We start from the raw sequence: 27969 nt of genomic DNA, 5'->3' as shown, positions 1-27969 counted from the left end.
TTTGTGGGAGAGACCCCCCCAACTTATCTTAAATGCATGGTATTGGCATGCGTTGTAAATGCATATTCGCAATACAAATATGCGTGCTAAAAATGCGTGGTAAAGGCACAATGAGGTAAAAACCTTGTTGTAAAGGCTGTTTATTATTAGTAATGCGGTGGTAAGACCACTGGTGCGGCGGTCCACGACTGCACCCGCACCTCCACCATGGGTTCAGCGGTCCCATGGACCGCTTAACACGTAATCAGGCCCTTAATGGGCAACCAATTGGCAGGGGGGGGCGGAGCTGAACACAGCCCCACTTGCACATGAATAGGCTGTGTTCGGCCTACTCACAGTAGTCCTAAACACCCTCTACTGTTAGTGTAGGCAGCGTGGAACCAGGGCAGCAGAAGCACGAAACTGCTTCAAAGGACTGTTCCAGAAACTTTTCCCACCTTCTGGGAGCAGGGCACCAGGGTATAGAAATCGGACTTTCAGATCTACTCTTCAGTTCTCTACTGGACCTCTCGGAGGACTGCCTGCTTCTGTGCACTCTGCCAGACTGCTGTTGTACCTGGAAGCACTTTTTTGCTGCCTGGAGCTTGCCTTCAACCCTCCGAGGCCAGCCCTGCTGTTGAGCCCTACATCTACACCTGCTCCCAGGACTACCAGAAGTGACTCCAAGGTCTAGTTTGCTGGCATCCCGTTCAGAGCCACAGAGACATAACAGGCTTCCACCATCTTGAACCCACTCATGCACCCAGCCTGGGTGAGTCCTGAACCCCCAAGCAGTCTCCAACCACTCTTGGACCCTTAGTTGTAGTGCTAAAGCTGCCCAGATGACAATTTTCCAAACCTGAGGACTATGACAAAATTTGGCCTGAAAGTACTCTGAGAACCAGGGAGAGACCAGGACTAACCTGCTTGCATATACGGCTGAGGTGCATCACCGGTCTGACTGACTTCATGGCTTCCCCATCTACGTTCTTCTCTGGAGCAGCAAATCCATTTCAGCTGTCCTTCACCAAAAGGGAATCCGGCCTCATGGAACTGTCTTCGAATACAGCCTCCTGCTTCGACTCACTGAAGATTTTCAACTTCCATCTCAACAACTAAGTCTGAAGGTAAAAATCTTCACCACAACTGCGTTCCACGACTATTCGACGACGAGTCTCCCTCCTCAGACATTTCTGTAGCCTTGTCCCACTGAACTTCTATCTTTTCAGACACTTTTACTTCAAATATTTTCTACGTCCAAAGGTTAGCGCTGACCGGGTCCAATCCACTTCTTGTATCCGAGCCACGCTTCATCGCCGTCGACCTCAACTTTTGACTTGACCTGGTAAAGAGCGACCGGATGTCCAAAGTTGGCGCTTTTATCTTTTAGGCACTATTTTAGTTTATTCTTTAAAAATCAATAACTCCGATTCTACTGATTGGATTTTATGGTTGTGGTGTCAAATAATCTATTCCAATGCTCTCTATTTTCCTAAATTATTTTGGGAATTTTCTTGGAATTGTGGCTGTTGCTTGAACAGAGCTCACACCTCAGTCAACCAATAACCTAGTTTCTCACAGGCAAGGACTTCCACCAGTACATGTCCCAGAGTCAAGGGAAGTTACTAGTCAATCCATTGCTTCCCCACTGCCTGAGATAAGTTGTCAACTGGTGACAAGTACAGGGTTGGTATGCACTAGCATATCTGGATATATTCCTATGAGTAGTGTTCCTTGTTCTCATGGTCCAAGTTCTGTCAACCAGGGTATAGCTGAACATGTGGGAGATCTCACTAACAAATGTAGAGTCTTGAGCTGGAATATCGTGGGTTTGAGATCTAAGAGAGATGATCCTAATTGGCTATCCTTCATAAAATTATATGACATAATTGCCCTCCAGAAGACCTGGGATAAGGGGTATAATTTTTGGTTGGATGGCTTTAGCTCATTCTCTCTAGCTGCACGCCCAGCTTTAGCGGGCGGGGCTGAAGGTGGTCTCGTGTTTCTCCTTTTTTTGGTTTTAAGATGCTCTGTAAAAAGGTTAGAGCTAGACTCTGCCCATTGCTTGATTGGAGCTTAGTGAACTAAACTGTCCCAAGCTCTTGTTAGTGAATATTTACAATTCAGGGGAGTGTGACTATGCAAACCAGCATATAAATACCTTGAGTAAACACGCCGTCGAGCTCTGGGATCTGCTGGACACCTCCGCCCCAGACATGGCCTTCCTGACCGAGACCTGGTGGAACGACTCCTCGGCGCCCGACATCGCCATAGCCATCCCAGACGGCTACAAGATCACCCGCAGGGATCGCGCCAACGGAATTGGAGGAGGAATATCCATCGTCCACAAGTCCACCCTCAAGGTCGTCACCCACGCAGACGACACCCTCAACACCGCTGAACACCTGCACTTCCGGATCCACACCGACCCCAACACCACCCTCAGAGGAACACTCATCTACAGACCCCCCCGGGCTCAGTTCAGCGACTCCATTGCCGACCTCGCCAGCCCCCAAGCACTAGCCTCCACGGACTACATCCTCCTCGGGGACCTGAACTTCCACCTCGAGAACAACAACAACAACACCAACTCCGCCACCCTGATCGCCAACCTCGGCCTCAGACAACTCGTCACCGCACCCACCCACGCCGCCGGCCACACGCTGGATCCCGTCTACTCCACAGGCTCCCACGTCGCCTTCGACCACACCACCGAACTCCACTGGACCGACCACCGCTGCATCCATTTCACCTTCAAGAAACCAACCATGCACCACCGCACCCAACAGCTGCCTCGCCGCTGCTGGAGCAAAGTCACCAAAGACCAGCTGATCACCTCCCTCGCCAAGAACCCACCCACCGACCCCACCAACCCAGACACCGCAGCCCGAAACCTCAGACAGTGGATCGATGACTGCGCCAACACCCTCGCCCCGCTCAAGAAACCCTCTAACAGCCACGCCAACAAGAGAGCCACCTGCTTCACCGACGAGCTCCAGACCTCTAAACGCGCATGCCGGAAACTGGAGAAGACATGGCTCCACGAACGCACACCGGACAACCACGCAGCCCACAAGGACGCCACCCGTAGACACCACCACCTCATCAGATTAGCCAAGAGATCCTCCTTCAAAGACCGCTTGGATAACGACGCACACGGCAGCAAAGAGCTCTTCAGCATCGTAAAGGAACTCTCCAACCCCAGCGCCATCCCGCCCTCACAAGAACTGTGCGACTCACTAGCCATCTTCTTCCACCACAAAATCGCTGACATCCACGACAGCTTCAACACCACGACCGCCCCGACTACGCCAGACTCCACCTCCCCTGTGATCACCACCAGCGCCAACCACCTGACCTCCTGGTCCAATATCAACGATGACAAGACACGCAAGGTCATGAACTTCATCCACTCAGGATCTCCGTCTGACCCATGCCCACACCACGTATTCAACAAAGCAGACTCAGCCATCGCACCCCAACTACGGAAGGTTATCAAAATCTCCTTCGAAACAGCGACATTCCCGGAAAGCTGGAAGCACGCCGAAATCAACGCCCTCCTCAAGAAGCCAAAAGCGGACCCCAAGGACCTCAAGAACTTCTGGCCCTGCTCCCGTTCCCGGCAAAGGTCATCGAGAAAATCGTCAACATGCAACTGGCCCACCACCTGAAAGACAACAACATCTTGGACCCGTCCCAGTCCGGATTCAGACGAAACCACAGCACCGAGACAGCCCTCATCGCCGCCACAGACGACATCAGGTGCCAACTAGACAACGGCAAAACATCAGCCCTCATCCTCCTGGACCTGTCAGCTGCCTTCGACACAGTCTGCCATCGCACTCTAAAGACACGCCTCCTAGAAGCTGGAATTCAAGCGAAGGCTCTTGACTGGACCACGTCCTTCCTCTCCGGCAGAACCCAGAGCGTCCGCCTCCCACCCTTCCGATCTGAACCCACCGACATCATCTGCGGCGTCCCCCAGGGCTCATCCCTCAGCCCAACGCTGTTCAATGTCTACATGGCCCCCCTCGCACAGGTGGCCCGCCATCACAACCTCAACATCATCTCCTACGCTGACGACACCCAGCTCATCCTCTCCCTCACCAAGGACCCACACACCGCCAAAACCAACCTCCACGAGGGAATGAAGGCCGTCGCCGACTGGATGAGGAGCAGCCGTCTGAAGCTGAACGGAGGTCCTCATCCTCGGACCCACCCCCTCAGCCTGGGACGACTCCTGGTGGCGGACCACACTGGGAACAGCACCAACACCCACCGACCATGCACGCAATCTAGGATTCATCCTCGACTCCTCCCTCTCCATGTCTAAGCAGGTCAACGCCGTCTCCTCCTCCTGCTACAACAACCTCCGCATGCTCCGCAGGATCTACAAGTGGATCCCGACCGAAACAAGAAGAACGGTGACACAGGCCCTCGTCAGCAGCAGACTGGACTACGGCAACGCACTCTACGCAGGAATCCCATCCAAACACCTACGACGACTACAACGCATCCAAAACGCCTCCGCCTGACTGATCGTCAACGTCCCCCGCCGCAGCCACATCACCCCCCACCTGAGAGCCCTACACTGGCTCCCCGTCGACAAGAGGATCACCTTCAAGCTCCTCACCCACGCACACAAAGCACTCCACAACACCGGACCAGCTTCCTGAACAGCATACTCAGCTTCCACACCCCCACCCGCCAGCTCCGCTCCGCCAGCCTCACCCTCGCCGCTGTCCCCCGCATCCAACGAACGACCTCCGGCGGCAGATCCTTCTCCTTATCCAGTATTATGGGTATCTTTCATAGATTCACATGCCTGAATCATTCCCCGTCGTCGGGGTGGGAGTCCCCGGTAAATAATTATAGAAATGTCACATGGACATATACTTAGTACTAGGCCAGAGGCCTCACATTAGTAGCCTATCAAGGTCCTTATGTAAAAAGGACCAAACTTTGGCCAGTAGCCAATCAGCCCTTATCACCCTCCTGACCTTCCTGGAAGGAGCCCTTGTCCCTCAGATTTTCTACCGCACGTCGTGCTGAAGGGAGTCTCCACTGAGCTCTGCTCAGGTTTTTTCCTATATCTTTGGATTTTATCCTTTTATCCTTTTATTCTTCAAGTTGTGGTAGTAAATATGGCTACTACTCCTAAAAAAGGGCTTTTTAGACCCTGTGCCTCTTGCAGTAAAATGAGGTTACATATAGAGGACAAACATGAAGATTGCCTGTATTGCCTCTATCCTCAGCATTCTGCCAAGGAATGTAAGATTTGTCGCACTCTCCCGGTCAAGACGTTGAAGGACAGGGAAGGGCGACTGCTTCTGTGGCTCCAGAGACTAAAGAACAAAGAGCAGGTAGTCTCCTCAGGTGAGAGCGGGTGTTCCTTCAGGAGCTTCCACTCCGCTTCAAAAAGGCCTAAGCAGTCATCTCCAGATCAGTCTGTGGCGCCTCCTCACAAGAAGCCAAAGTCTATTGAGAGTCATCCTAAGGTCAAGCCTTCTCTTCAGATGACAGACTTCAAGAAGCCTGCTATAATGTCGTCTAGCCTGCCTGTGACGTTGTCGACAGTCTCCATTTCGACATCCACGGAGTCTACTTTCTCTATGGCATCGACTACTACCACGTCGTCGAAGATGGGTAGGTCAATACCTTCTGTCATTCCTGTCACAAAATCGTCGTCGTCGCCTTTGACAGCGCTCCCGTCGACGTCTGCTTCATCGTCGGCGAAGGCAAAGCTTCCAGCGTCGACAAAAATCCCACCGTCGACGAGGACTTCCTCGTCGACGAAGATCCCATCGTCGACGAAGATCCCATCGTCGACGAAGACACAACCGTCGACGAAGATACAGCCGTCGACGAGTTCCTCATCGGCGAGGACACCGTCGTCGACGAGGTCATCGACGCCACCGTCGACGGGCCTGTCGACGACGAGACCGTCGACGACGAGACCGTCGACGGCGCCGTCGACGGTGGCATCGTCGTCGTCGAATGCTACAGTGTCGACGTCGACGAGGACGTCGTCGTCGACGAAGACATCAATGAAAACACCTGAAACATCAAAAATAGTAGACGCTACACCATCAACAGACACCGCGTCAAAGGATTTACACTCCAAGGGCTCTCCCTCATTGAAGTATACATATACACACTTTAAAATGTCGTCATGTTTGGTCACACCAGAGATGACCTCACCCAGCAAGGTCCAACAGTTGTTGCCAACGCAGTTTTTAGAAACGGAAGATCCAGAAGATCATTCCATGTTTCCCATAGCATCCAGTCCCTCTCATCTCAACATCAAAATTCATGAGAGTTCGGACTGTGAAGATTTTGAGGAAATTACAATTCAAGAATCAGTTCAAGAGCATATTCAGCCTATGGTGTGCCTTCCAGCTTCAATTGTTTCTGACCTACAATTTCTAATTTCAGATTATAAACAAAGATTTCCATCATCTGCTCCTGCCTCTGGAGTACAGGTACCACAGGAAAAGCCAACTCCTAAACATCAACAGCGGCCTCTCCCGCGGGATGTGCATCAGGAACAAGAGACATTTCCTCCTCAAAATTCTACGGATGAGGAAGAATATGAGGAAGAAGTGGGAATTGATGAGGCCCAGGATGAAGAAGGCGAAATACATGATGACGATGATCTGGATTCTGATGATAATGCTAATCCAGATCCAATATCCCCAGACCAAGTACAGGACGATTCAACCCCTGAGGACTTAGGGGGATTCCATAATATCGTAGGAAGAGCGGCTGCAAGATTCAACATCCAAATAGCATCGGAAACGAAGGACTGTTTTCTTCATGATTTCAAAGAACCCTTCAAGAGATCAGCTCGCTCCATTCCAGTAATCGATTATATATGGGAGCAAGGACAAAAAATAATGAAAACTCCTCTCTCTCTCATTCCAGTGCCGGCTAGACTTGAAAAGAAATACAAAGCCCCAGACACTGCACCCGCATGTTTGACTGGTCAAACCAAACCTGATTCAGTTATATCTCAGGCCGCTCAGCGGAAGTCCAGCAATCCGTCAGCGACAATGACTGCTCCTCCTGATAAAGAAGGAAGAAAGCTTGATGCCATTGGCAAGAGATTTTCCTCCATGTCCGCCCTATCAATCAGGGCTGCAAATTCTCTGGCTTTACTAGGTCGCTATAATCGACAGATATGGGTAGATATAGCCCCATATCTGGGGGCGATTCCAGAAGACCAGAAAGACGAGGTTAAACAGATTTTGCTGGAGGGTGAACGCTCTGCTTCAGAGATGATAGAGGTGGCCCTGGATATTGCTTCCACAGGGTTCCGTCAATTGGCGGGAGCAGCAGTTTTAAGGCGCCAGGGCTGGCTTAAAGCCACAGCATTCCGGCCTGAAGTGCAGGCCAAAGTCCTCGACATGCCTTTTGATGGGGAGCGCCTTTTCGGTGAACATATTGATGACATGCTGCAAGGCATTAAGAAGGATACCGAAACGGCGAAAGCCCTAGGCACTCTACAATTCAAGCAGAATTCCTTTCGAGGCTCCAGAGGTCGAGGACAACAGTCTCGTGGCAACTATCAAGGTTACAAGTCCTCTTATAATTCTTCCCAGCAGTACAAACCTCAATATCAGCAGAGGCAACAACAACAAGGACAATCCTCATATAACAAGTCGTCCTTTCGAGGAAGAGGAGGAAAGAAAGACAATAACAGACGTCAATGACTGCTTTCTCCAGCTGGCCTCCACCTCTTCTCCACAGTTCGTAGTTGGAGGAAAAATTACCAACTTCCTTCACAATTGGAAGAAAATTACTACAGATCGTTGGGTGTTGCAGTTAGTCCGCTTCGGACACACTCTGGAGTTTCTGGAGCATCCTCCTCCAAATCCACCATGTCCGGCGCAACACAAAAATCTAAACATACTTCAACAGGAACTCTCGCTAATGCTTCAGAAAAAAGCAGTGGAAAGAGTTCCTCGAGAACAAAAGGGGAGAGGATTCTACTCCTGATTCTTCCTGATCAGAAAAAAGGAGAAGAAACAGTGGAGACCGATACTGGATTTGAGAAAACTAAACAAATACCTCAAGAAGCAGTCTTTTCGGATGGTTACCCTTCAGGAGGTATTACACCTGCTCAATTCAAAAGACTATATGGTATCCTTGGACCTCCAGGATGCCTATTTTCATATCCTCATTCACAAGAGTCATCGACAATTTCTGAGGTTTACAGTGGCAGGCAGGCACTACCAGTTCAGAGTCTTACCATTCGGCCTAAAGTCAGCTCCACGCATCTTTACAAAGTGTCTGTCTCCGGTAGCAGCATACCTTCGCCAGCATCATCATCAAGTCTTTCCCTACCTGGACGACTGGCTTGTCAAGGCTCCTACTCGGACAGGCGTAGCCAAGTCCTCTACCGCCTGCCTTCGTCTCTTCGAGAACTTAGGCCTAACGCTCAACCAGGAAAAGTCAAATCTATGTCCATCACAACGTCTCAATTTCCTAGGAGCGACATTGGATACACAACAGGAGAAAGCCTTCCCTTCCAGGGAACGTCAGGTCAAGCTGAGAAACCTGGCCGTCCAAATTCAGACCAAAAAGAGAGTCAGGGTTCGACTATTCAAGTCGTTGCTAGGAATGATGTCTTCCAACATATTTCTCATTCCGCATTGTCGTCTCCACATGCGACCTCTACAGGAAGCTTTAACAAATCAGTGGATCCAAAGTACAGGATCCTTCGACGACTGGGTCAAGATCACTCAGGTCATGAAAAAGGCTCTGAGATGGTGGCTTCTGGGCGACAACTTGAACAAAGGCCTTCCTTTTTTACTCCCAGTCTCCCCTTATGTCATAACCATGGACGCATCACTGGAAGGATGGGGAGCGTTCCTTCAGGAATTGCAAGTACAAGGTCAGTGGTCAGTGGCAGACAAACGACTCCACATCAATTTGCTAGAGTTACGAGCAGTACGCTTAGCTCTTCGGGCATTTCTACCCCGAATCAGGAGCTTCCCAGTGCTTGTGAGGACGGACAACACCACCACAATGCACTACCTAAACAAACAGGGAGGTACTCGATCCAAGACGTTGTCTCGCGAATCTCAGCAAATTTGGAGGTGGCTACTCCAGCACAACATTTCTCTGCGGGCAGAGTATGTCCCAGGAGTAGACAACATCCTGGCAGACTCGCTAAGCAGACAGCGCTCAATTTGCCACGAGTGGGAGCTCGACCAGAAGACGCTCGACTCAGTGTTCTCCCGTTGGGGCAAGCCTCACCTGGATCTCTTTGCAACGGAAATGAATGCGAAATGCCAACGTTACGCAAGCTGGCTTCCCCAGAAAAGATCCCTAGGGAATGCTTTTTCGATGACATGGTGCAAGACCTTTGCTTACGCCTTTCCACCGTTTCCCCTAATCCCAAGAGTTCTCCGGAAATTGAAAGCAGAGAGTTGTACCATGATCCTGATAGCCCCAGCGTGGCCGCGCCAGCACTGGTATACAGCACTACACCTTCTATCGCTGGAACCTCCAATTCTATTCAGGACATGCCCACATCTCCTTACAATGAACCAGGGACAAGTCCAACATCCGGATCCAACATCTCTCAAATTATCGGCTTGGCTCCTGAGTTCAGAGAGTTCCAGAATCTAGATCTTCCACAAGAATGCAGAGTCGTTCTAGCCCGGGCCCGGGCTGAAAGTACTAATAAGACATATTCCCTTAAGTGGAAAAGGTTCTGTTTGTGGTGTAGGGCTCAGAAATTGCATCCGTTCACTTCTACTCCAGCACAAATTCTGCCCTATTTGCTCCACCTAGCCAATTCAGGGCTGGCACACGCTTCAATAAAAGTCCATCTGGCGGCCATCTCCAGGTTTAGACATTCTTCGTGTGGCGCTTCACTATGGACCAACAGACTGGTCAAGCAGTTTCTGAAGGGATTATTCAGAACTTTCCCTCCAGTACGAGCGTCACCACCTACATGGCAACTAAATGTGGTACTAGCTCAACTAATGAAACACCCGTTCGAGCCAATTCACAAAACAGATCTTAAATATTTGTCATGGAAAACGGCTCTACTACTGGCGCTCACGTCAGCAAGGAGAGTGAGTGAACTGCAGGCTTTTTCTGTGCAAGACCCTTTTATCCAGTTTAAGAATGACAGGGTCATTTTAAGGACTAATCCAAAATTTATACCAAAGGTTCCATCCTCTTTCCATCTCAATGAACCTATTGTCCTGAGATCTTTCTTCCCAAATCCATCATCTGCGGCTGAAAGATCTCTACACTCATTGGACCTCAAGCGATGTCTCAAATTCTACATACACAGGACTGAGCAATTTCGGAAGTCTTACCAATTGTTTGTTGCATTTAGCAGGCCCAGGAAAGGCTTAGCATTGACAAAACAGAGCATTTCCAGATGGATTTCAGCGGCCATCGCATTCTGTCACCAACAGGCGGGCCATCCTCTGCCTTCAAAGGTTCGAGCACACTCCACTAGAGCGGTAGCCACCTCCATGGCGCTCTTTGCTGGGGTACCCATTGTCGACATCTGCAGAGCGGCGACATGGAAGACGCCGCATACGTTCACCAAGCACTACTGCTTGGATTCTGAACTTATGAAGGATCAGCAGTAGGACAGGCGGTCCTACGTCATCTATTTCATTAGAGGTGAGCTTTCTTCCTATCATCCCGCCTACCAGGTAATTTATCGCACATTTCTTATCAGGTTGTGAGTATCATGTAAACTGTGTAACAACTTATGATAAGTTTATTATGTCTTTCAAGATATATGTGAGAAATGTGCTCATTATTGCTTGCTATTCTGATTCAGGCATGTGAATCTATGAAAGATACCCATAATACTGGATAAGAAATGCGTTACTTACCTGTAACAGCAGTTATCCAGTATTGGTATCTTTCATAGATTCACATGCAACCCACCCGCCTCCCCTGGAAGGGCTCACCTAAGTCTTCTCAGTAGGTACTACTTGGCACGGTGCTTACGAAAATCTGAGGGACAAGGGCTCCTTCCAGGAAGGTCAGGAGGGTGATAAGGGCTGATTGGCTACTGGCCAAAGTTTGGTCCTTTTTACATAAGGACCTTGATAGGCTACTAATGTGAGGCCTCTGGCCTAGTACTAAGTATATGTCCATGTGACATTACTATAATTATTTACCGGGGACTCCCACCCCGACGACGGGGAATGATTCAGGCATGTGAATCTATGAAAGATACCAATACTGGATAACTGCTGTTACAGGTAAGTAACGCATTTCTACCTCGCCGCCAAGACCTGGCACACCCTCCCTACCCACATACGGCAGACCCAAGACCTACTCACTCGCCTTCAGAAGACTCCTCAAGACCTGGCTCTTCGAGCAGTAGCAGCACCCCCCTCTCCCCTCAGCGCCTTGAGACCCTCACGGGTAAGTAGCGCACTTTACAAGTACTCTGATTGATTGATTGAGTTATTTTCTGAACGATCATAAGATAAAGCAATCCACTTGTTTTCATGTATTATTAATGGGTGATTTTAACACGCATTTGTGTAATTTACGTTGTTCATTACATGATCCGCATGGTCTTAATTTTGCCAAGATCCCACATTTTGAGCACACTTTCCGGGGTGAGGGTCTTGAGTCGCTTTTAACGGATGCTGATCTTTTTGAAGCTAGTTTTGCTAACCCTGGAGACCGGTGTCCTACGTTTCAAGCCAAGGCTTGTAATACCGTTATAGATTACATTTTTATGTCCCCCGGGTTATTGAATAAGGCGATTTTCTATAAAGCCCAGGAATCCCCTTTGAGTGATCATAATCCTATCATTTTAATTCTGGATATCGCTTATGGTATCCTGAGCAAAGGTGGTAGGAACCGGGCTATGTCCCTGTGACCAGGGGAGGAGGGTTAGATGGGCTAATGTAATTCCAGATAATTTGCTAAAGGGCCTGTATGAGAAATGCACAGATCAATTTGCCATCTGCATTGAGCCACCAAGTTCCAAGAATGCGGTACTCTGAGCTTTTGAGGGAATTTGTACTCAAGTAAGCTGCGATCTGTGTTTAAAAATCAAAGGGAGACCCAAGTGTGGCCCTAAGTGGTTCAGTGAGAAATGTTCACAAGCCCATCAGTCTTTAATTTTAGCCCTGAAAAAACAGCCACGCGATAGGGAGTTGATAGCCGAGAGAAGGAAGGATTATAAATTAGTGCTTGATAGCCGGAAGAAAGAGATTAAGGACAAGGCGTGGAATTCACTGCTGTCTGTGGAGGTACTAAAAGATAGTTCAAGATTCTGGACCATCATAAACACCCCCTTTTTTTCAGGGGAGGATAATGAAGTTCAGGACTGTAATATCTCTGAGGCTCAATGGCTTTCCCATTTCGAAGCGATTTATGAGTCGGTGGGGGCTGCGGACTGTACACCTTGGTCCTCACTCTATCGAGCCAGCACCCCGCTTGAGTTTAATGATGGGGAAATTGAGAAGGCCATAAGAGACACTGCTAGTCATAAAGCACCAGGGCCAGATGGTGTTCCTGCAGACCTCTATAAAAGTAATCCTCAATTATGGGACAAAATACTTGCAAATGGTTTTAATGCTGTGGGCTCAGCTGGCTTACCGGCCTCCTGGTTAAAATCAATTATTATACCCATTTTTAAAAAGGGGCAGCGAGGGGATCCTCGGTGTTATAGGCCGATAACCCTTATTGATTCCGCTGTAAAAATCCTGGGATAGGTAATCCTAATTAAAATTACTGATTCGGTAGATGAGAGGGGGATATTATCTAATATGCAATATGGTTTTAGAGGCGGGAGGAGCACCATGCATCAATGTTTAAATTTGCACTTATTAATAAGCAAATATACTATGGCCAAGGAGGGGTGCTTGACGATGGCTTTTATTGACTTATCCAGCGCTTTTGACCTGGTTAACAGGTCAAAGCTTTGGAATATCTTGCTGGAAAAGGGTCTCGACCCTTGCCTAGTCTATTTTTTAGCCAACCTTCACCAAGATCTTACAGCCTCGGTTAGGATAACGCAGGCTGGTGATTGCACTAGATCATTCAATTCTGGGAGGGGCGTCCGGCAGGGATGCATTCTTGCACCCCTGCTGTTCACCCATTACATTAATGATCTGGACAAAGTGCTTGTGGAGGCAGCCTTGGATATCCCGCGTGTAGGAGACTGCTTAATCCCTGTTCTCATATACGCGGATGACGCAGTACTTTTAGCCCGTACAGCTGTGGGCCTCCAGCGGCTTCTAGACGCCTTCGGGGCTTTTATGCACTCCTTGGATTTAATTGTGAATAACGTAAAGTCACATACTATGACAGTAGGTCGCAGAGTTAGGAAAACATTTTATTGTAATGGATTGGAAGTCTCTTCTGTGTCCTCCTTCACTTATCTGGGAGTCCTTTTTGATGACAGGTCTTCCTGGGTTATGCAACAAAAAGTTAAAAAGAATGCAGTCATACGTGCTTCCTCATCTCTTTTAGGGTTTGCACAGCGATTGGGGGCCAGACCAATAGAGGCTATTCTAAAGGTTTACAAAGCCAAGTGTATGACCATTGCCGCCTATGGATCCTCTATCTGGGGCTATAAAGAACAGGTTGGGATACAGATAGCTGAAAACAAATTCCTACGAAGTCTTCTGTCTGTTCCACAATCTACCCCATCGTATGCCATACACCAGGAGTTAGGGCTAGGCTATGTTACTGATACTTTGTACACAGCTCCATTGCTCTGCTGGCTCAAAACCTGGTTGAACCCTGATTTAACCTTGAATCATTTGATTTTACGGGACTGTTTGAAGTTAGATAAGTCCCTAAAAATCTAATGGCTCTCGTATGTCAAAAGCATGTTTATTAAAATAGGACGGCCAGAACTTTATAAGGAACCAGAGAAGATCAGGAAGGAGAATGTGTTGTGGGTAAATTTGAATTGTAATAAGGTTTTGATGTTGGAACGAGAAGAACAGGAGCTATGTAAACCATCAGTTAGGGCCCATTACCTTTTAAAAACATCAATCAAATTCGAACCTTATTTAACAATAGTTAATAAACCTTACCATCGGTGGCTCCTAATTAGGCTCCGCTTTAATTTGATCCATTTTACATTGGGGGGATTATTGAGAATAGTGTAATCCTGTTGATGCTGAACCCTGCAAATGTGATAACTTTTCATCTCAGGACACATTGCACTTCATGATGTTTTGTGATTTTTATTCCCATATTCGTTTGAGATTTCTGGTTCCTAACCTGAGAGGCAGGAGTTTCACTCCGGTAAGACCGGCATTGGTCTTCCTACAGTCTTTGTGTAACCCTGGGGATATTTTTAATATTGCATCCTTTTTGGTAGCTGCTGTGAGACTAAAGAAACAAAGAAATTTAAAGATGCCTTCTGCCAAAGCAATATTGTAATTTTTACTGTAATTTTATGGGATAAGGGGTATGATTTTGTTAGTATTTTTATCTAAGTGCACAGAAATCTTGTCTGTGTATTTTAATTATTAAGTTAAAATGATTTGTTATATTGTCTATGTTTGTGTGTTATCTTTTGTACTTTTATGATTTTAATTAATCGAATAACGTGGATTGACTGACTGACACAGGCAAGGAGAGGGTTCATCAGATTCCCATAATCATCATGTGGGAAGTGGGTCACACTATTACAATCTGTCTCGCAGAAATAGCTCAACACAGATATCTTCTGTGGATACGTATGAACCATTAAACAGACAAACCAGGCAACTTACTTTCAAAGTCACAGGGAAAATATGAGTTGTCCTAATATAGGAATTGTTGAACAAATACTGTTTGCCTCAGAAGTGAAGCCTAAAGCCTTATCAAACTGTTAATGTACAAGTTACCCAGGTCATGTTTATATTAGTGCTTTGATGAGATGTGTACACACAACCCTAACCCCTCATTCAGCATTGTTGGTTTGTAAAACCAAATCCTAGTCGTATTTACTTTGAAATTCATTATAAACAAATGATGTATTCTTTTACAGCCTCCTCCAATCGAATAATCGACAGGATATTCTCTGGGGCTGTTACAAGGTAAGAAAACTTTATCATGTGATCTTAGGGCAATGAAAGCATAAACATAGAAAAATAAATGTGCAAAAAAACATTTTCACAGACAGTTACTATACTTATTTTTATAATTTCTATGTACAGACACTGTCCATTTCACACACCGCATCAACCTGTTGCTAACAAGTAACATCGTTATGAGTTGCTGAAAGTGCAGTTCTAGTTTTGAAATAGGAAGTGAGGCAGGAGCCAGAGATACGTTTTCAATGAGATGCACTTGATAGAACAATTTCTCCATAATGAGGTATAAGCTGTTTTTGACCAAAGCGGTGGTACTCTGCAGAATGCCAGCAGGAACTCATGAGTTCCAGGGCTGTTGTTGATGACAGCAAGTCTCAGCAGTCAGGGTGCATAACCTAGAAAGTGTGTAAGGAGCTGCTGTACAAAATGTAAGGGTGTGTTGCTGCTGGAGCATACCATGCTGGCTTAGTGAGGGTTGCAGTCTAGAGGATTTCAACTCCAGTGGCCCAGTGAAAGGGACAGCCCAGCAGTCCAAATTTGCATGGAAGCAATGCAGAAGCTGATGTGGGTACTATAATGTGTCTCCCAGCTTCCCAATCACTTTTAGATCTCCATTAGCATGCTGCACCCACGATTAAGTAGAGAGAGCAATGTAGAAACTGACCTGAGTGAAAGAGTAGGTGCCCCTGCTTCAAAATCACTGTTCAAGCCATAACTGCATCTCATCAACCAAGGAGAAGGAGATAAAGAGATCTGATCCAGCCATTAAAGACAGTGCTTAATACCCAATGGTCTGTGCTGACCGAGCCAGCCAGCGGAGGATCACTTAAGTTTGAAAAATTCCTGGTACCAGAAGGTGGTCTCTTCTCTTGTGAAAGAGAGGAGGGGGATTTCTTTGAGCCAGTTCCTCTTCTGAAACTCGCAGCTGCACCCACTGATCAAATGTGATCTGCATTGAGTACCCCAGCAACAATAGAGGAAGAGCAGGGTACTGCAGACACTCTCCGGAGTGAGGACCTTGTACTAGGGACCTAACTACAGCTACGCTTTGGTTACTCCTCGACCTTTAAACTTGTGCTCACCAGAAATTGGGAGTGTTGAGGTTAGGAAGACTTATAGTGATGGTTGCTGCTGACTTGGGCATTAAATGACTAGTCTACTTCCCACCAACGTCTTTTAGGCTATACACAGCGAGTCTGCACCTGTTAGATCTTTGCCTATAGAACCATGTGCTACTGGGCATATCCCTTTGAGTGGTATTCTGTTTTAATATATAAAAACAAATACTACTAGTTTATATAGGAAAAGCATTGGATTGGACAGACGTTATTGCATACTGCTCTGAGTCAGTGCTCTCCCACACTACCTCCCTGAGAAGAATGAACTGTTTGCCATGCTACCCCAAAGGTTGACTGATGAAGGGGTGTACTTGGTGTTCTGTTTGAAGTGCCGTAGAAGGTCAGGTACCTGGACCACAGTCTTAAAAGGCCCCAACAATTACAGCCTGGTCCAGTAACTCCTGTTAGCCCAGTGCCTCCATAACTGACAGTGTGGATATACTGCATTTTACAGTTCTTCGTCATGAGAAAATATTTCCTAATTATAAAAGATGAACTGGAAAAAAGCACACTCGCTGCAAAGATACAAATTCAATGAAAACACAAGTTTATGGATGCAGATTGAGTCACAATGAGATGGTGCACTAGGGAGGTGTGAAGGACTGCTACTACTAACTCAATATTTTGCAGGACCTCTTAACTATGACAAAACCTGTGAATAACCCACCTCACATGATCTGTTTTTATGTTTCAGGGGCAATACAGTACAAAGAGAGGGTAAAATGAGCTATGCTGACTTTGTATGGTTCTTGATATCTGAGGAAGATAAGAAGAATCCCACAAGGTATGACACTCCCTTTGGCCATTACTCCTTCATAAAACAATGTGCTACTGCTTGTACCTATTCCTCTCCAGACACACATCAAGCATAATTTACCAGCATCAGCAGGATGGCATCCATGTGTTACGCTACTCAGCTTTCACACATTATGTACTCTATTATTATAACTTAACACAACCTCTTTTTTATGCCACTCCAAATATTGCCTAAAGTGGGATCATGAGACTGACAGCTAACAATGATAGAGCATATAGAATGGCTGACCCAGTAGTGTTATAACTCAGCTTACAATCATATATTCATTAAAAGTTGCAGATATTCAGACTCTTTCTGATCACAAAGCAATGATTACAACAGTTACAAATGTATCAGGTGCCACCCAGTACTGTATTGAAATATCCATGGACTATGTGGCTCTTTTGTTTGTGCTTGACAGTTCTTCAGTACTTATTGTGTTGTCTCGGAGGGTCACTCACACCAGAACTATATGTTCAAGGCATGTGTGCTGTAGATACACATAATTTGCATACTCCTGCCGTATAGTGTTGGGTCCGGATGTTTGCAAGTTGTTTTTCTTTGAAGAAGTCTTTTCCAGTCCAAGGTAAGGTGACTCCTCCTTTTGGTGATAATGAGCATGGACATTGACTCCATTGTTCGAATGTTTTCTTTCCACCATCGGGTTCGGACGTGTATTGCAGCGCTCCGATTCAAAGCTATCAATCGAGATCCCTTTTGTACGCAATTCACTCACCCTCGTCGGTATTGCTTCGATCGCGTTTCCATCTTCTGCTTGTCGTAAAATTTAAAAAACTTTAATTATCCAATCGGGAACTCTAACCTTGGCCTTCGGCCCTAGCTCATTTTCCTTTATCTACTTCCACTGGACGATCCATCATCGAGTCTTCTGCAGATGAAACGGACGCCATTTCAATTCTGTCCTCTATGCCATTCCAAATACCCGCGCACCGACCAGTGCTTAATTTTTAAAATATGAAGTGCAGGTGCTCAAATGTTTGTCGGAGGCCACACCCTGTTTCCCCAGCTCCACCCACTTCCTTCACTAGCTCCACCCACTTCCTCTATTGGCCCCACCCACACCCTCAACTGGCACGTAAGCCATAAACCGAGAAAAAGTCACACATGTCCTCAGACCAGAACGCATGGAAATGTTACACATAAGCACCCACTCCATAAACCATGGAAATGTCACACATAAGCTAGCACCCAAACCATAAACTGTGGAAATGTCACACATAAGCGTTCAGACCAGAAAGCATGCCATATTCCGTCACACATAAGCACCCAGGAGAGGGCTAGGCCAAAAACCGAGGAAATGTCACACATAAACATCCATGATCCAGGCCATAAACCATTGAAATGTCACATATAGGCATCCAGCCGGGGTGTGATGTTAACTTCCAGCCACAGTACCTTTACACTTTCTTCCAGTGCCTTACTTCACCTTGCAGTCGGCATTTAGACCTTCTCCCTACCTGTATGTTAAACTACAATTGTTACTGTAAAGAAGATAACTTCAATCCAAGGTATATAGTTGAAGTTAGACTTTATTAGTTAGAAGTAAAGAGACCTCCAGCTCCTTCCACAGCTTCCTCTGTACTGTCTGCTATTCACATCATAACATTCTAACCTCCTAGCAACACCCCCACAATTCCAAGAAGCATAGATCCCAACACATCTCCCCCCATTACAATATCAGAAGACATGTACAAATGAAATATATGAAGAAAAATAAAACATACAGGAACAAATAAAAGTCTATGGAGCATTACACTTAGCAACATTGCCACAGCTCCAAGCAGAACCATCATTTAGAATGAGAACATTTTTCTTCACAAACTTTACTTGTTTAGGTTGAGAATATTTACTTTCTCCCTTAGCTACAATACCACATTTCTTTGTCACTACCCAATCACCAACACATATATTCGGATCTTTCACCCTCATTCTGAGATTATATGAATGTGTAGAATCACGCTGCCTACTGACAACACAATCCTTCACGCTTGATCGGTCAACCCACACACATTCTTTGTTCTTGAGCCAACCCGGAACTTCCTTCAAACCTGGCTCACGCCCTTTTAGAGAGACAAATGGAGAGATACCAGTGACCGAATGTGGAGTCATCCTGTAAGACCAGACCATTTTCTTAAGCTCCCCAGCCCACACCAAACCATTCGCCAATGACAACTGTATGTTCTCCATCAACAATCTATTGATCCTTTCCACAAGGCCATTGGCCTGTGGCCTAAACAACGCAACCTTCTCATGACAAATTCCCATGCCATCTAAAAATTCCTTCATTTGTCTTGACACCAGCTGCACACCATTATCCGAAACCAAAGTTTTTGGAATACCTTCATTTAAAAATGTTCTTTCCAAAAAACTTATCACTCTCTTAGTGTCAATACTTTCAGTGGACTCCATTACGAACCACTTAGAATGATAGTCCACAAGAACCATTATGAATCTATTCCGAGTACCTAATTTGGAAATAGGTCCCAAGAAATCAATCGCTAATTTCTCCCAGGGCCGTATTGGAAATTCAACACAGGAAAGAGAGGGCTGCCTAATGACTTTCGTTTTATCGCTAGCAGCACACGCATGACAATTCCTAACCAACTCATCAATCTCACCATCCATCCCTGGCCACCAATAGGATTCACGAATCCTCCTCTTGGTCATGTTCCTCCCCAAATGGCCTTCATGTGCTATATTCATAATCTTTGATCTAAGATTGCACGGTGGCACTAATCGGTTTCTTCTCCACAACTTCCCTTCAGATACACTCAATTCAGCTTCTACATTAGAAAAACTCTTCAAGCGAGTGTCATTAGAGGATTCCCTAGACCATCCCTCAGAAACATGTTTCATAACCAAAGGAATTATTTCATCATCTGCCATGGCAGATTCCCAATCACTTTTATCAAAAGCAAGAATCTCATCACAATTAATTACAGGATCTTCCACTTCTATCAGATCTACTAAGTCTATAGGCATTCTAGATAAACAATCCGCAATAACATTTTTCTCTCCTTTCACATATTCCATCTGAAAATTGTAATCAAGCACTGATAAAATCCATTTCGATATTCTAGGGGTGACATTACCCTCCAAACCTCTACCTCCTTTAAATAAATGCACGAGAGGCTTATGGTCTGTGCGCACTCTGAAGGGCAAGCCCCAAAGAAAATATCTAAAGTGTTTAATCCCCCACGTGCAAGCGAGAGCCTCCCTCTCAATAACCGAGTAAGATACTTCTGCACCCTGTAATCTTCTAGAGGCAAAACCTATAATCCTTTCCACACCATCAGATATCTGAGAAAGCACAGCCCCAAGTCCCACAGCACTAGCATCAGTGGTAACCAAAGTCTTGGCCTTAACGTCAAAATGACCTAAGGTAGGTGCATGAATAATTCCTACTTTCACACGCTTGAAAGCATCCTCACACACTTGATCCCATCCAAAAACCACACCATTCTTCATCAAGCGCCTTAAAGGCTCTACCACATCTGAAAAATTTCTAATGAATTTAGAACAATATTCAGCTAACCCTAAAAAGGACCTTAGCTGATCTTTAGTTGTTGGCGTAGGAGCATCATTAATTGCAGAAATTATACTTTTTTTTGGCTTAATACCTAAACCTGATATCTCATGATCCAGATACGTCACACAATCTCTCTTCAATTGACATTTTTCCTTTTTTATGGTCAGACCATTAACTTCCATACGCTCTAAAACTTGTGTTAAAATCCTATCATGATGTTGACAATCCTTCCCAACCACCAACACGTCATCCTGAAAACATAATACATTCTCAATCCCCTTTAAAACTTTCTCCATTACTCTCTGAAACACCGCTGACGCCGAAGCCAACCCAAATGGCATCCTGCAATATCAAAATGCCCCCAGTGGTGTTACAAACGAGGTAAGGTGCCTCGATTTTTCTTCTAAGTCAATTTGGTGGTAGGCTGCAGACATGTCAATTACACTGAATATCACACCACCACCCATGGCACTTAACATCTCAGAAATATTAGGCAGTGGTTGCCTATCAACCCATATATTATTATTTAGATCGCGCAAGTCTACACATAGACGAATTTTGGTTCCACCATCCTTGGGCGCGACTACAATGGGGGCGAGCCACTCAGATGCCTCAATAGGCTCTATAATCTTCAGATCTAACAATTTGTCCAATTCTATTTTCAGGGGTTCTCTCATCAAGTGTGGTAAATTTCTTACTTTATGAACCACAGCCACCGCATTTTTCTTAAGAATTATCTTATGAGAAAATCCCTTCAATTTTCCTAACTTTTCTGTAAAAACATTAGGAAACTTCTTCATCACATCTGTTTCAAAAGTATCTATACTAAGAACAGAGAATGAAGAAACAGGTTCAGAAGCATTGGGATTTAGTACAATTCCTAGATCTTTTTGGTGACGCCAGCCAAGCAAGTTAGACCCTTGCTTAGTGAGATACACTCTTCCAAACACTTTTTTGTTTTGAAATGTGATTACCATCCATTTCAGACCTAAGATGTCAATGGTTTTTCCACCATATCCTACAGCCCTTATGTCTGGAGGGGTCCAAGAGTTGAGATCCACATCACTGTTCCAAATTTCAACATACATATCTTTGGACAATAAGGTATAAAGGCTTCCAGAGTCTACCAGCATGTTAACATTTCTAGTTTGAGGATGCATAGGATCTCTAGAATCAAAATTGATTAAACAATGTGGCTTCTCAAGCTTATCAGTACTCTCATTAGCCACATCAACAAGACAAATAGGATTTTGTGCGCAAAGACAACCTTCACTCAAAACCAGTCCATCTACACATAGCATTAAATTCTCAATATTTTCGCAAGAATCATCAATTTCGTTAACATATTGAGTCTTAGCATTGCAAGCTTTAACTACATGACCCCTCTTTCCACATCCTCTGCAAATGGCATTTCTAGCTGTACAACGAGGACTTGATGCCATATGTCCTGGGGATCCACACCTATAACATTTCAGAAGACGTGAATTCCCTTGTTGCACAAAATTGGGAGAACGATAATTAGGAGGATGAAAATTTGATAACTTATTGTTTTTAGAATCAAACTTCCCAACATTCTTAATAACCTTAGTTTCATCAACAAATGCTTGTGTTTGAGATTTTACATTAGACTCTGACTCTTTTGTTACATTATCCTTTGATATTGTAGAACCAGAGCATTTATCCATTTCTTTTATCCATAAGTCAGTATTTTCTATTGCTTTAACGATCTCAATAGCTTCTTCTAAATTGCAGTCTTTACTAAGCAACTTCTCTCGCACTCTTTTATTATTAGTGCATCTAACGATCTGATCACGGATCAGATAATCTGTCAAATCTTTAAATTGACAATTTAGTGATAATCCCCGTAAGGCTGCCACATAAGTTGCAACATCTTCATCGACTTTTTGAACACGACAAAAGAACTTATGCCTTTCTAAAAGAGTATTAATCTTTGTAATGAACCTTTTCTCCAACATCAACATGCTCATATCATAGACATTAGCAGCATGACCATCCCCCACACCTAAAGATATTTCGGGCAAATCCTCGTATAATCTTCTACCTTCCACCCCCAAATTATGAAGAAGAATGGCTTGTTTGCGAACAGGACCATACTTGTCTGCACCAGATGCTAAAATATAAGTGAGAAATAACTTCTTCCATTCTTTCCAAGGTATTGGGGGTTCACCAGGCGTAGGGAGGAAGGAAGGGGGGGTAGAGAAGGTTTGATCACCCATAACAATCTTTTTTAACAATGAAGATTAATATAGCATAAATGTATATAAATTGTTTGTTGTGAAATTACTCAAGTCAGAAGAAAAAACGCTGTCGCTGTAATATCACAATCCTACAGGCAAGAAACGAATCCGAAGAGAGTTCAGTAAATGACTGTTGAAGAAGGCGATAACGTGGTAAAGAGAATGCTTGACAACTAGAAAGCCGATCTCCACATCGGACTGCATGAACGAAGTTTTCTGGACAACTAAGATGGCCGCCACGCAGGATCACGCAATGACGCTCCCACGCAAATGCTCAACTAGACGTGAACAATCCCAAACAAAGATGGCCGCCACTTGGATCACGCAAGTGACGCTCTTTACATCACGCAGGTACGTAACCAAGTTGGTGATGTCCGAAGGTTCCGAGGCGGCAGTAACCAAGCTGGTGATGTCCAAGGGTTCCAAGGCGGCAGCGGCTTCCAAGGCGGCGGTTTTAAAATCCAAAGAATCGCGCGAGCAAGTAAGCAAACTCAGTTCAAAAGATGCAATCTCGGGAAAGATGTAGGCGATCACATTAATTTGTTAAATCCAGTACAAAGCATCCAGCTTCAGCAATTTTGAGTTGAAACGCTTCAAAAACGTTGAAAAATAAAGCGCAAAAGTGGCAAGAATAACAAAATGAAAATTCCTGTCGCACAGATGGCAGTCAAAGAATCCGAAATTTGAATAAGGCTCTATCTATCCATCTGGTTCCAAGATTTAGATAGAGAGCAGTAAATAAAGTAAATTGTACATACCACAAGGTTGCTGCTGCCTTGGGAAGAAAAGTAGGAAGACAAGTTGGAGGAGTAAATTGTATACCACAGTCAATTCCAGTAGTAGTATCATCCAGGGGTGGAGGTCAGTTTCAATCTCTGCCCCTGCCAGAGTATAGGGTTCCCTCGTCGCCAATGTAAAGAAGATAACTTCAATCCAAGGTATATAGCTGAAGTTAGACTTTATTAGTTAGAAGTAAAGAGACCTCCAGCTCCTTCCACAGCTTCCTCTGTACTGTCTGCTATTCACATCATAACATTCTAACCTCCTAGCAACACCCCCACAATTCCAAGAAGCATAGATCCCAACAGTTACCTACTTTATATGTCTGTCTATCATCTCCACACACATGCTGTGTTTCACTCCTCCCCATTAGGGAACTTCAGCCCCATTAACAGGCACGTTGGTAGCCACCTGCACACAGACCTGTCTGTGAACTGGAAGATGGGCAAGGACCATAAGGGCTCCTTCCTATGATTTCACTCTATGGACAGATGTTCTGTGGTTCAGAAAAACGGAGGATCTGTTTCACAATGCACTTCAATGCAGATGTATGAACTGCCTTCCAGTGACAAAAAGCTGTTTCCTCTAGAATGATCTTCTAAAAGCAACAATTCAACCATATTTTTACTCAACCCTACCGATGCAGGTTCCTTAGTGGGTTAATGAGCAAGGTATATTCCAAGAAAGGGGCTTTGTGAGTTGCACTTGTAGTATAAAGACATGAGGATCGTATTGTGACTGCGCTTGCAAGTAAAATGGTATTGATGTGCCATTTTACTTATTTGTGTGTGCCCGTTTACACTCAGCAGGTGGGGCGATTCTCCTCCACTCTCGAGGAGGAGCCACCCCTGGGAGCGCAACTCAGAAGCTGAACTTGATGTGATCTGCCTCCTCCACGCGAGACTAGAACCCTGACAGCACCACACTGAAAAAATTCAAAGGAGAAAAGTGCACAGCAAGAGGTTGTGTTAATATGAAGGAGCAGCTTGTTTTCTTGGTGCAGCGTCTTGGATTTAGATCACACCATGGCGAGTAGGGCAGAGCGAATGGGAAGGCAAGCAGGGTGTACATAAACTACATTCATCCTAACAACCCTGCTAGCTGTCTTCGCTGCACAGATGAGTGAACATGCTGAAAAATATTACAGCTATTACACGAAGAGAAGGGCGCAAGCCGCAAACAAGTGTCTAGCAGAAAACGGACAAAACAAAATCCACACAGTGATTGAAGGGGGGAGAACGACAGAGGCCTATACAATATACGAGCAGTTTTAAAATTGCAGTGCTCTCTTTTGTCCCCAAAAACTTGGATTGAAGCAAACAAAGAATGCCAAAGACCCATAGGCCCTGCAAGAAACGGTTCGGGCCAGGCGGACAGGGAGACGCACACACACACTGACTGCAGTAGCGCCGCTACAGCCTTTCTTAGGCTAACTGATTAGACCTGCTGCTGACGCAAACACTTTACACAGGCCCTGCCTCACCTGGTGGCTGGTGCCGTGCGGTTACTGGCGGGCGGCACTGGCCAGTACTAGTAGTAGAGCACTCACTGCTGGCGGCTACGCTAGCCTACGCCGGGGTGCTCCTCAGGCTCAACGCCAACAACAAGTCACCAATGCAGCACGTGACGTCGCGACTTGCACCACAACAACGTCATCCTGCCTGGCAGCTTCTTGCTGCTGGCTGGTTTACTTTCGGTTTCACACTTACATTGACTTACTTTCACCGCGCGACGCTGGTGAACCGTTCTTTGAATCATGAACCGAATTACCATGTTCTGTAAGGAAGTTCCTGACTCGGTGGTGAGAGGTGAGAGGGGCGAGGCGGCCGTGGGGCCGGGTATGCGGTGTGCACTGTGCTGGGTGCCAAAGCAGCGAATGCGTGCGCAATCCGCGCATTGGAATAATTTTGAAAAAAACTTTGCACGCTGCTTGGCGCGCACAGCCCAAATCCCTGCCCAACAATCAGTGTCTCGCCCACTGGGCCGGCAACACTGAGCCGCTGCAGTACTTCAACAAGGTACAACAGCTATGCCAGTACGTCTAAAAGCAGCATTTACGTGGTAGAGCAGCAGTGTGCAGCAGTGGCACTGACTGAGCCACTAATTACTATAAAATCAATTACTTGCACTTAAGGCACGTAGACCCGGCCCTGATAATTAAGTGCCGGTGCTTAGCACCGGCACAAATTAAGCACTGGCACCGACCATCATAAGGTCTGTAAGCTCTTTCTCTCCCCGAAGCATAAAGAGGAAGAATGCGATGCTTGTCAATTGTTTCAATCCAAAAAGACTCTACGGGACCGTCTGGCTCAATGAAGAGACATGCAGCTGCAGAATATCAAAGACACCCCTGATATCTTCGGAGAAGATATCTTCGGAAGAATAGATGGAAGCACCAGGAGCGGAAGAGTAAGAGGCCTTCTTCGTCCAGGACTCTGATTCCGAGTTGGAGATCAAACTAGAGTCCCACGACATTCCAGCTGGACAGGGTGCTGTGAGTAACAATGCCCCTTAGCCCACTAAACCCGCTCCAACCAACAAAAGGCTATTGAGCCACCACTGCCATAAGGCCATGGTGGGCACTGAAACAGAAAGTCAAGCTTTCCAGCTCTGGCTCAAGCCAAGATGATACCCATTTGATTCCGAAATATTCCGGCTTCAGAGATAAAAAGGACAAATCCAGCTTGGCACCGAAAAGTTTGGAGTGGAAACAAAGAATCTCCATTAAAGGCAACAGAGCCTATTTTAAAAATAATTAAACAAAAGCTGGATGTAAAGTAAAAGAATATTCACATAAATCCTGACACTGGGCACATTACAACTAAGTCAGTAATACCATCTTCCAAGAGGAAAATAGACGCTGAATATAAAATCCCTCTCAAGGAGAAAAAGGACATGCCATACTAGTCCTACTAAACATTCCTCAAACCCCTCCACCTTCGTCACCAGTACCTATCATACCAGCTTCAGACCCCTTGCACATCACACCACCAGGCTCTCCCAATTCAAATCCTGATATAGTAAATGATGATGAGACTTATGATCAGCCACCAGTGATCCATGGGATGACTACAATTTAGACCCACCTGTAGACACAGACCCGGATCTACATCCAGCTAAACCTTCCCCTCCTGGTGCATAGCCAATACACAAGGCCTATTGGCGTGGTATGATAGAGCACACTGGGACGTGATGGAAGAATTATTACAATATCTCCCAGAAGAACACAAGAAAAAGGGGCAAGAAATAGTGCAGGAAGCGAAACTTATCTTCAATTCCTCTTTCAGATGTGTGTTAGATGCTGCAGATACTGCAGCTAAAGGAGTCAATACCAGCATGGAATTTCTGGTTTCAAACCAGAGGTTCAACAAACTATTCTTAATGCACCTTTTGATAAGGAACACCTCTTTGGGCCTCAAATAGACCATTCACTTGAAAAGATGAAAAAGGATACAGAAGTGGCAAAATCAATGGGCGCACTTCAGTCTCCTTCTACTAGGAGTTCCTTTCGTCGCTCCTTTTACAGAGGGGGCTCTAAATACCACAGATGCCAGCGCATCTTCATACAAAATACAGACACAATCTTCCCCCTCTAGAGGATTTTATAAGGGTGGATATGGGGTAGCTACTTTAAAGGAAGAGGTAGAGGTACACCAACACACACCTCTCTATCGACCAACAAGCAGTGACTTGCTATCACTTTCCCCCGATCATTCATCACCTGTCGGGGGAAGATTACAACAGTTTCATCCAATTTGGCAATCAATAACATCAGACAAATGGGTGTTGGATATTATCCAACATAGTTATTGCCAGGAGCTCACAAGCAACCCTCCCAACATTCTACCTCGTATTCACAAACTGTCTTTAGAACACCAACATCTGTTCAAACAAGAAGTACAAGCTCTTCTAACGAAAGAAGCTATGGAACCTGATCCATTACAGCAGCAAGGATTAGGGGTATATTCACTATACTTCCTAGTTCCCAAAAAGGATGTTTCATTAAGGCCAATCTTGGATCACAGGCCATTAAACCTATACATATTATCAGAACACTTCCATATAGTCACACAGCAACAGGTACTTCCACTTTTACAGCAAGGCAAATTTATGTCGACACTAGACTTAAAGGATGTATAATTTCATATACCTATTCACCCAGCACACCGCAAATATCTCAGATTTGTGACAGGAAAAAATCATTATCGAATCAAAGTACTTCCATTCGGAGTAACACCTGCACCCAGAGTGTTCAGCAAATGCCTTGCAGTAGTAGCAGCACATCTACGAAGACCGCAAATCCATGTCTTCCCATTCCTAGACGATTGCCTCATAAAAGCCAACACACATCCCAAATGTGTGCAACACACTCCCCAAATGTGTGCAACACACTCAAACCACAATAAACCTTTTACATCAGTTGGGATTTCAAGTCAATGCACAAAAA

General features: G+C 45.5%; 1 protein-coding gene across 3 annotated transcripts in view; it reads left to right on the top strand.

The window, feature by feature from the left end:
* Positions 1–27969, top strand: part of PPP2R3A (protein phosphatase 2 regulatory subunit B''alpha) — a 1303908-nt gene that overhangs the window by 1252673 nt on the left and 23266 nt on the right. For all 3 annotated transcript variants that reach the window (XM_078665893.1, XM_078665894.1, XM_078665895.1), the window contains 2 exons: positions 14975–15023; positions 16833–16922. In XM_078665893.1, the coding sequence (XP_078522019.1) occupies positions 14975–15023; positions 16833–16922 (139 nt within the window). The remainder of the gene's footprint in view (positions 1–14974; positions 15024–16832; positions 16923–27969) is intronic.

Source organism: Lissotriton helveticus, chromosome 11 (genome assembly GCF_964261635.1).
Source record: "Lissotriton helveticus chromosome 11, aLisHel1.1, whole genome shotgun sequence".
Taxonomy (NCBI): Eukaryota; Metazoa; Chordata; class Amphibia; order Caudata; family Salamandridae; genus Lissotriton; species Lissotriton helveticus.
Note: the sequence above shows the minus strand (reverse complement) of the source record. Positions and strands in the feature narration are given on the sequence as shown.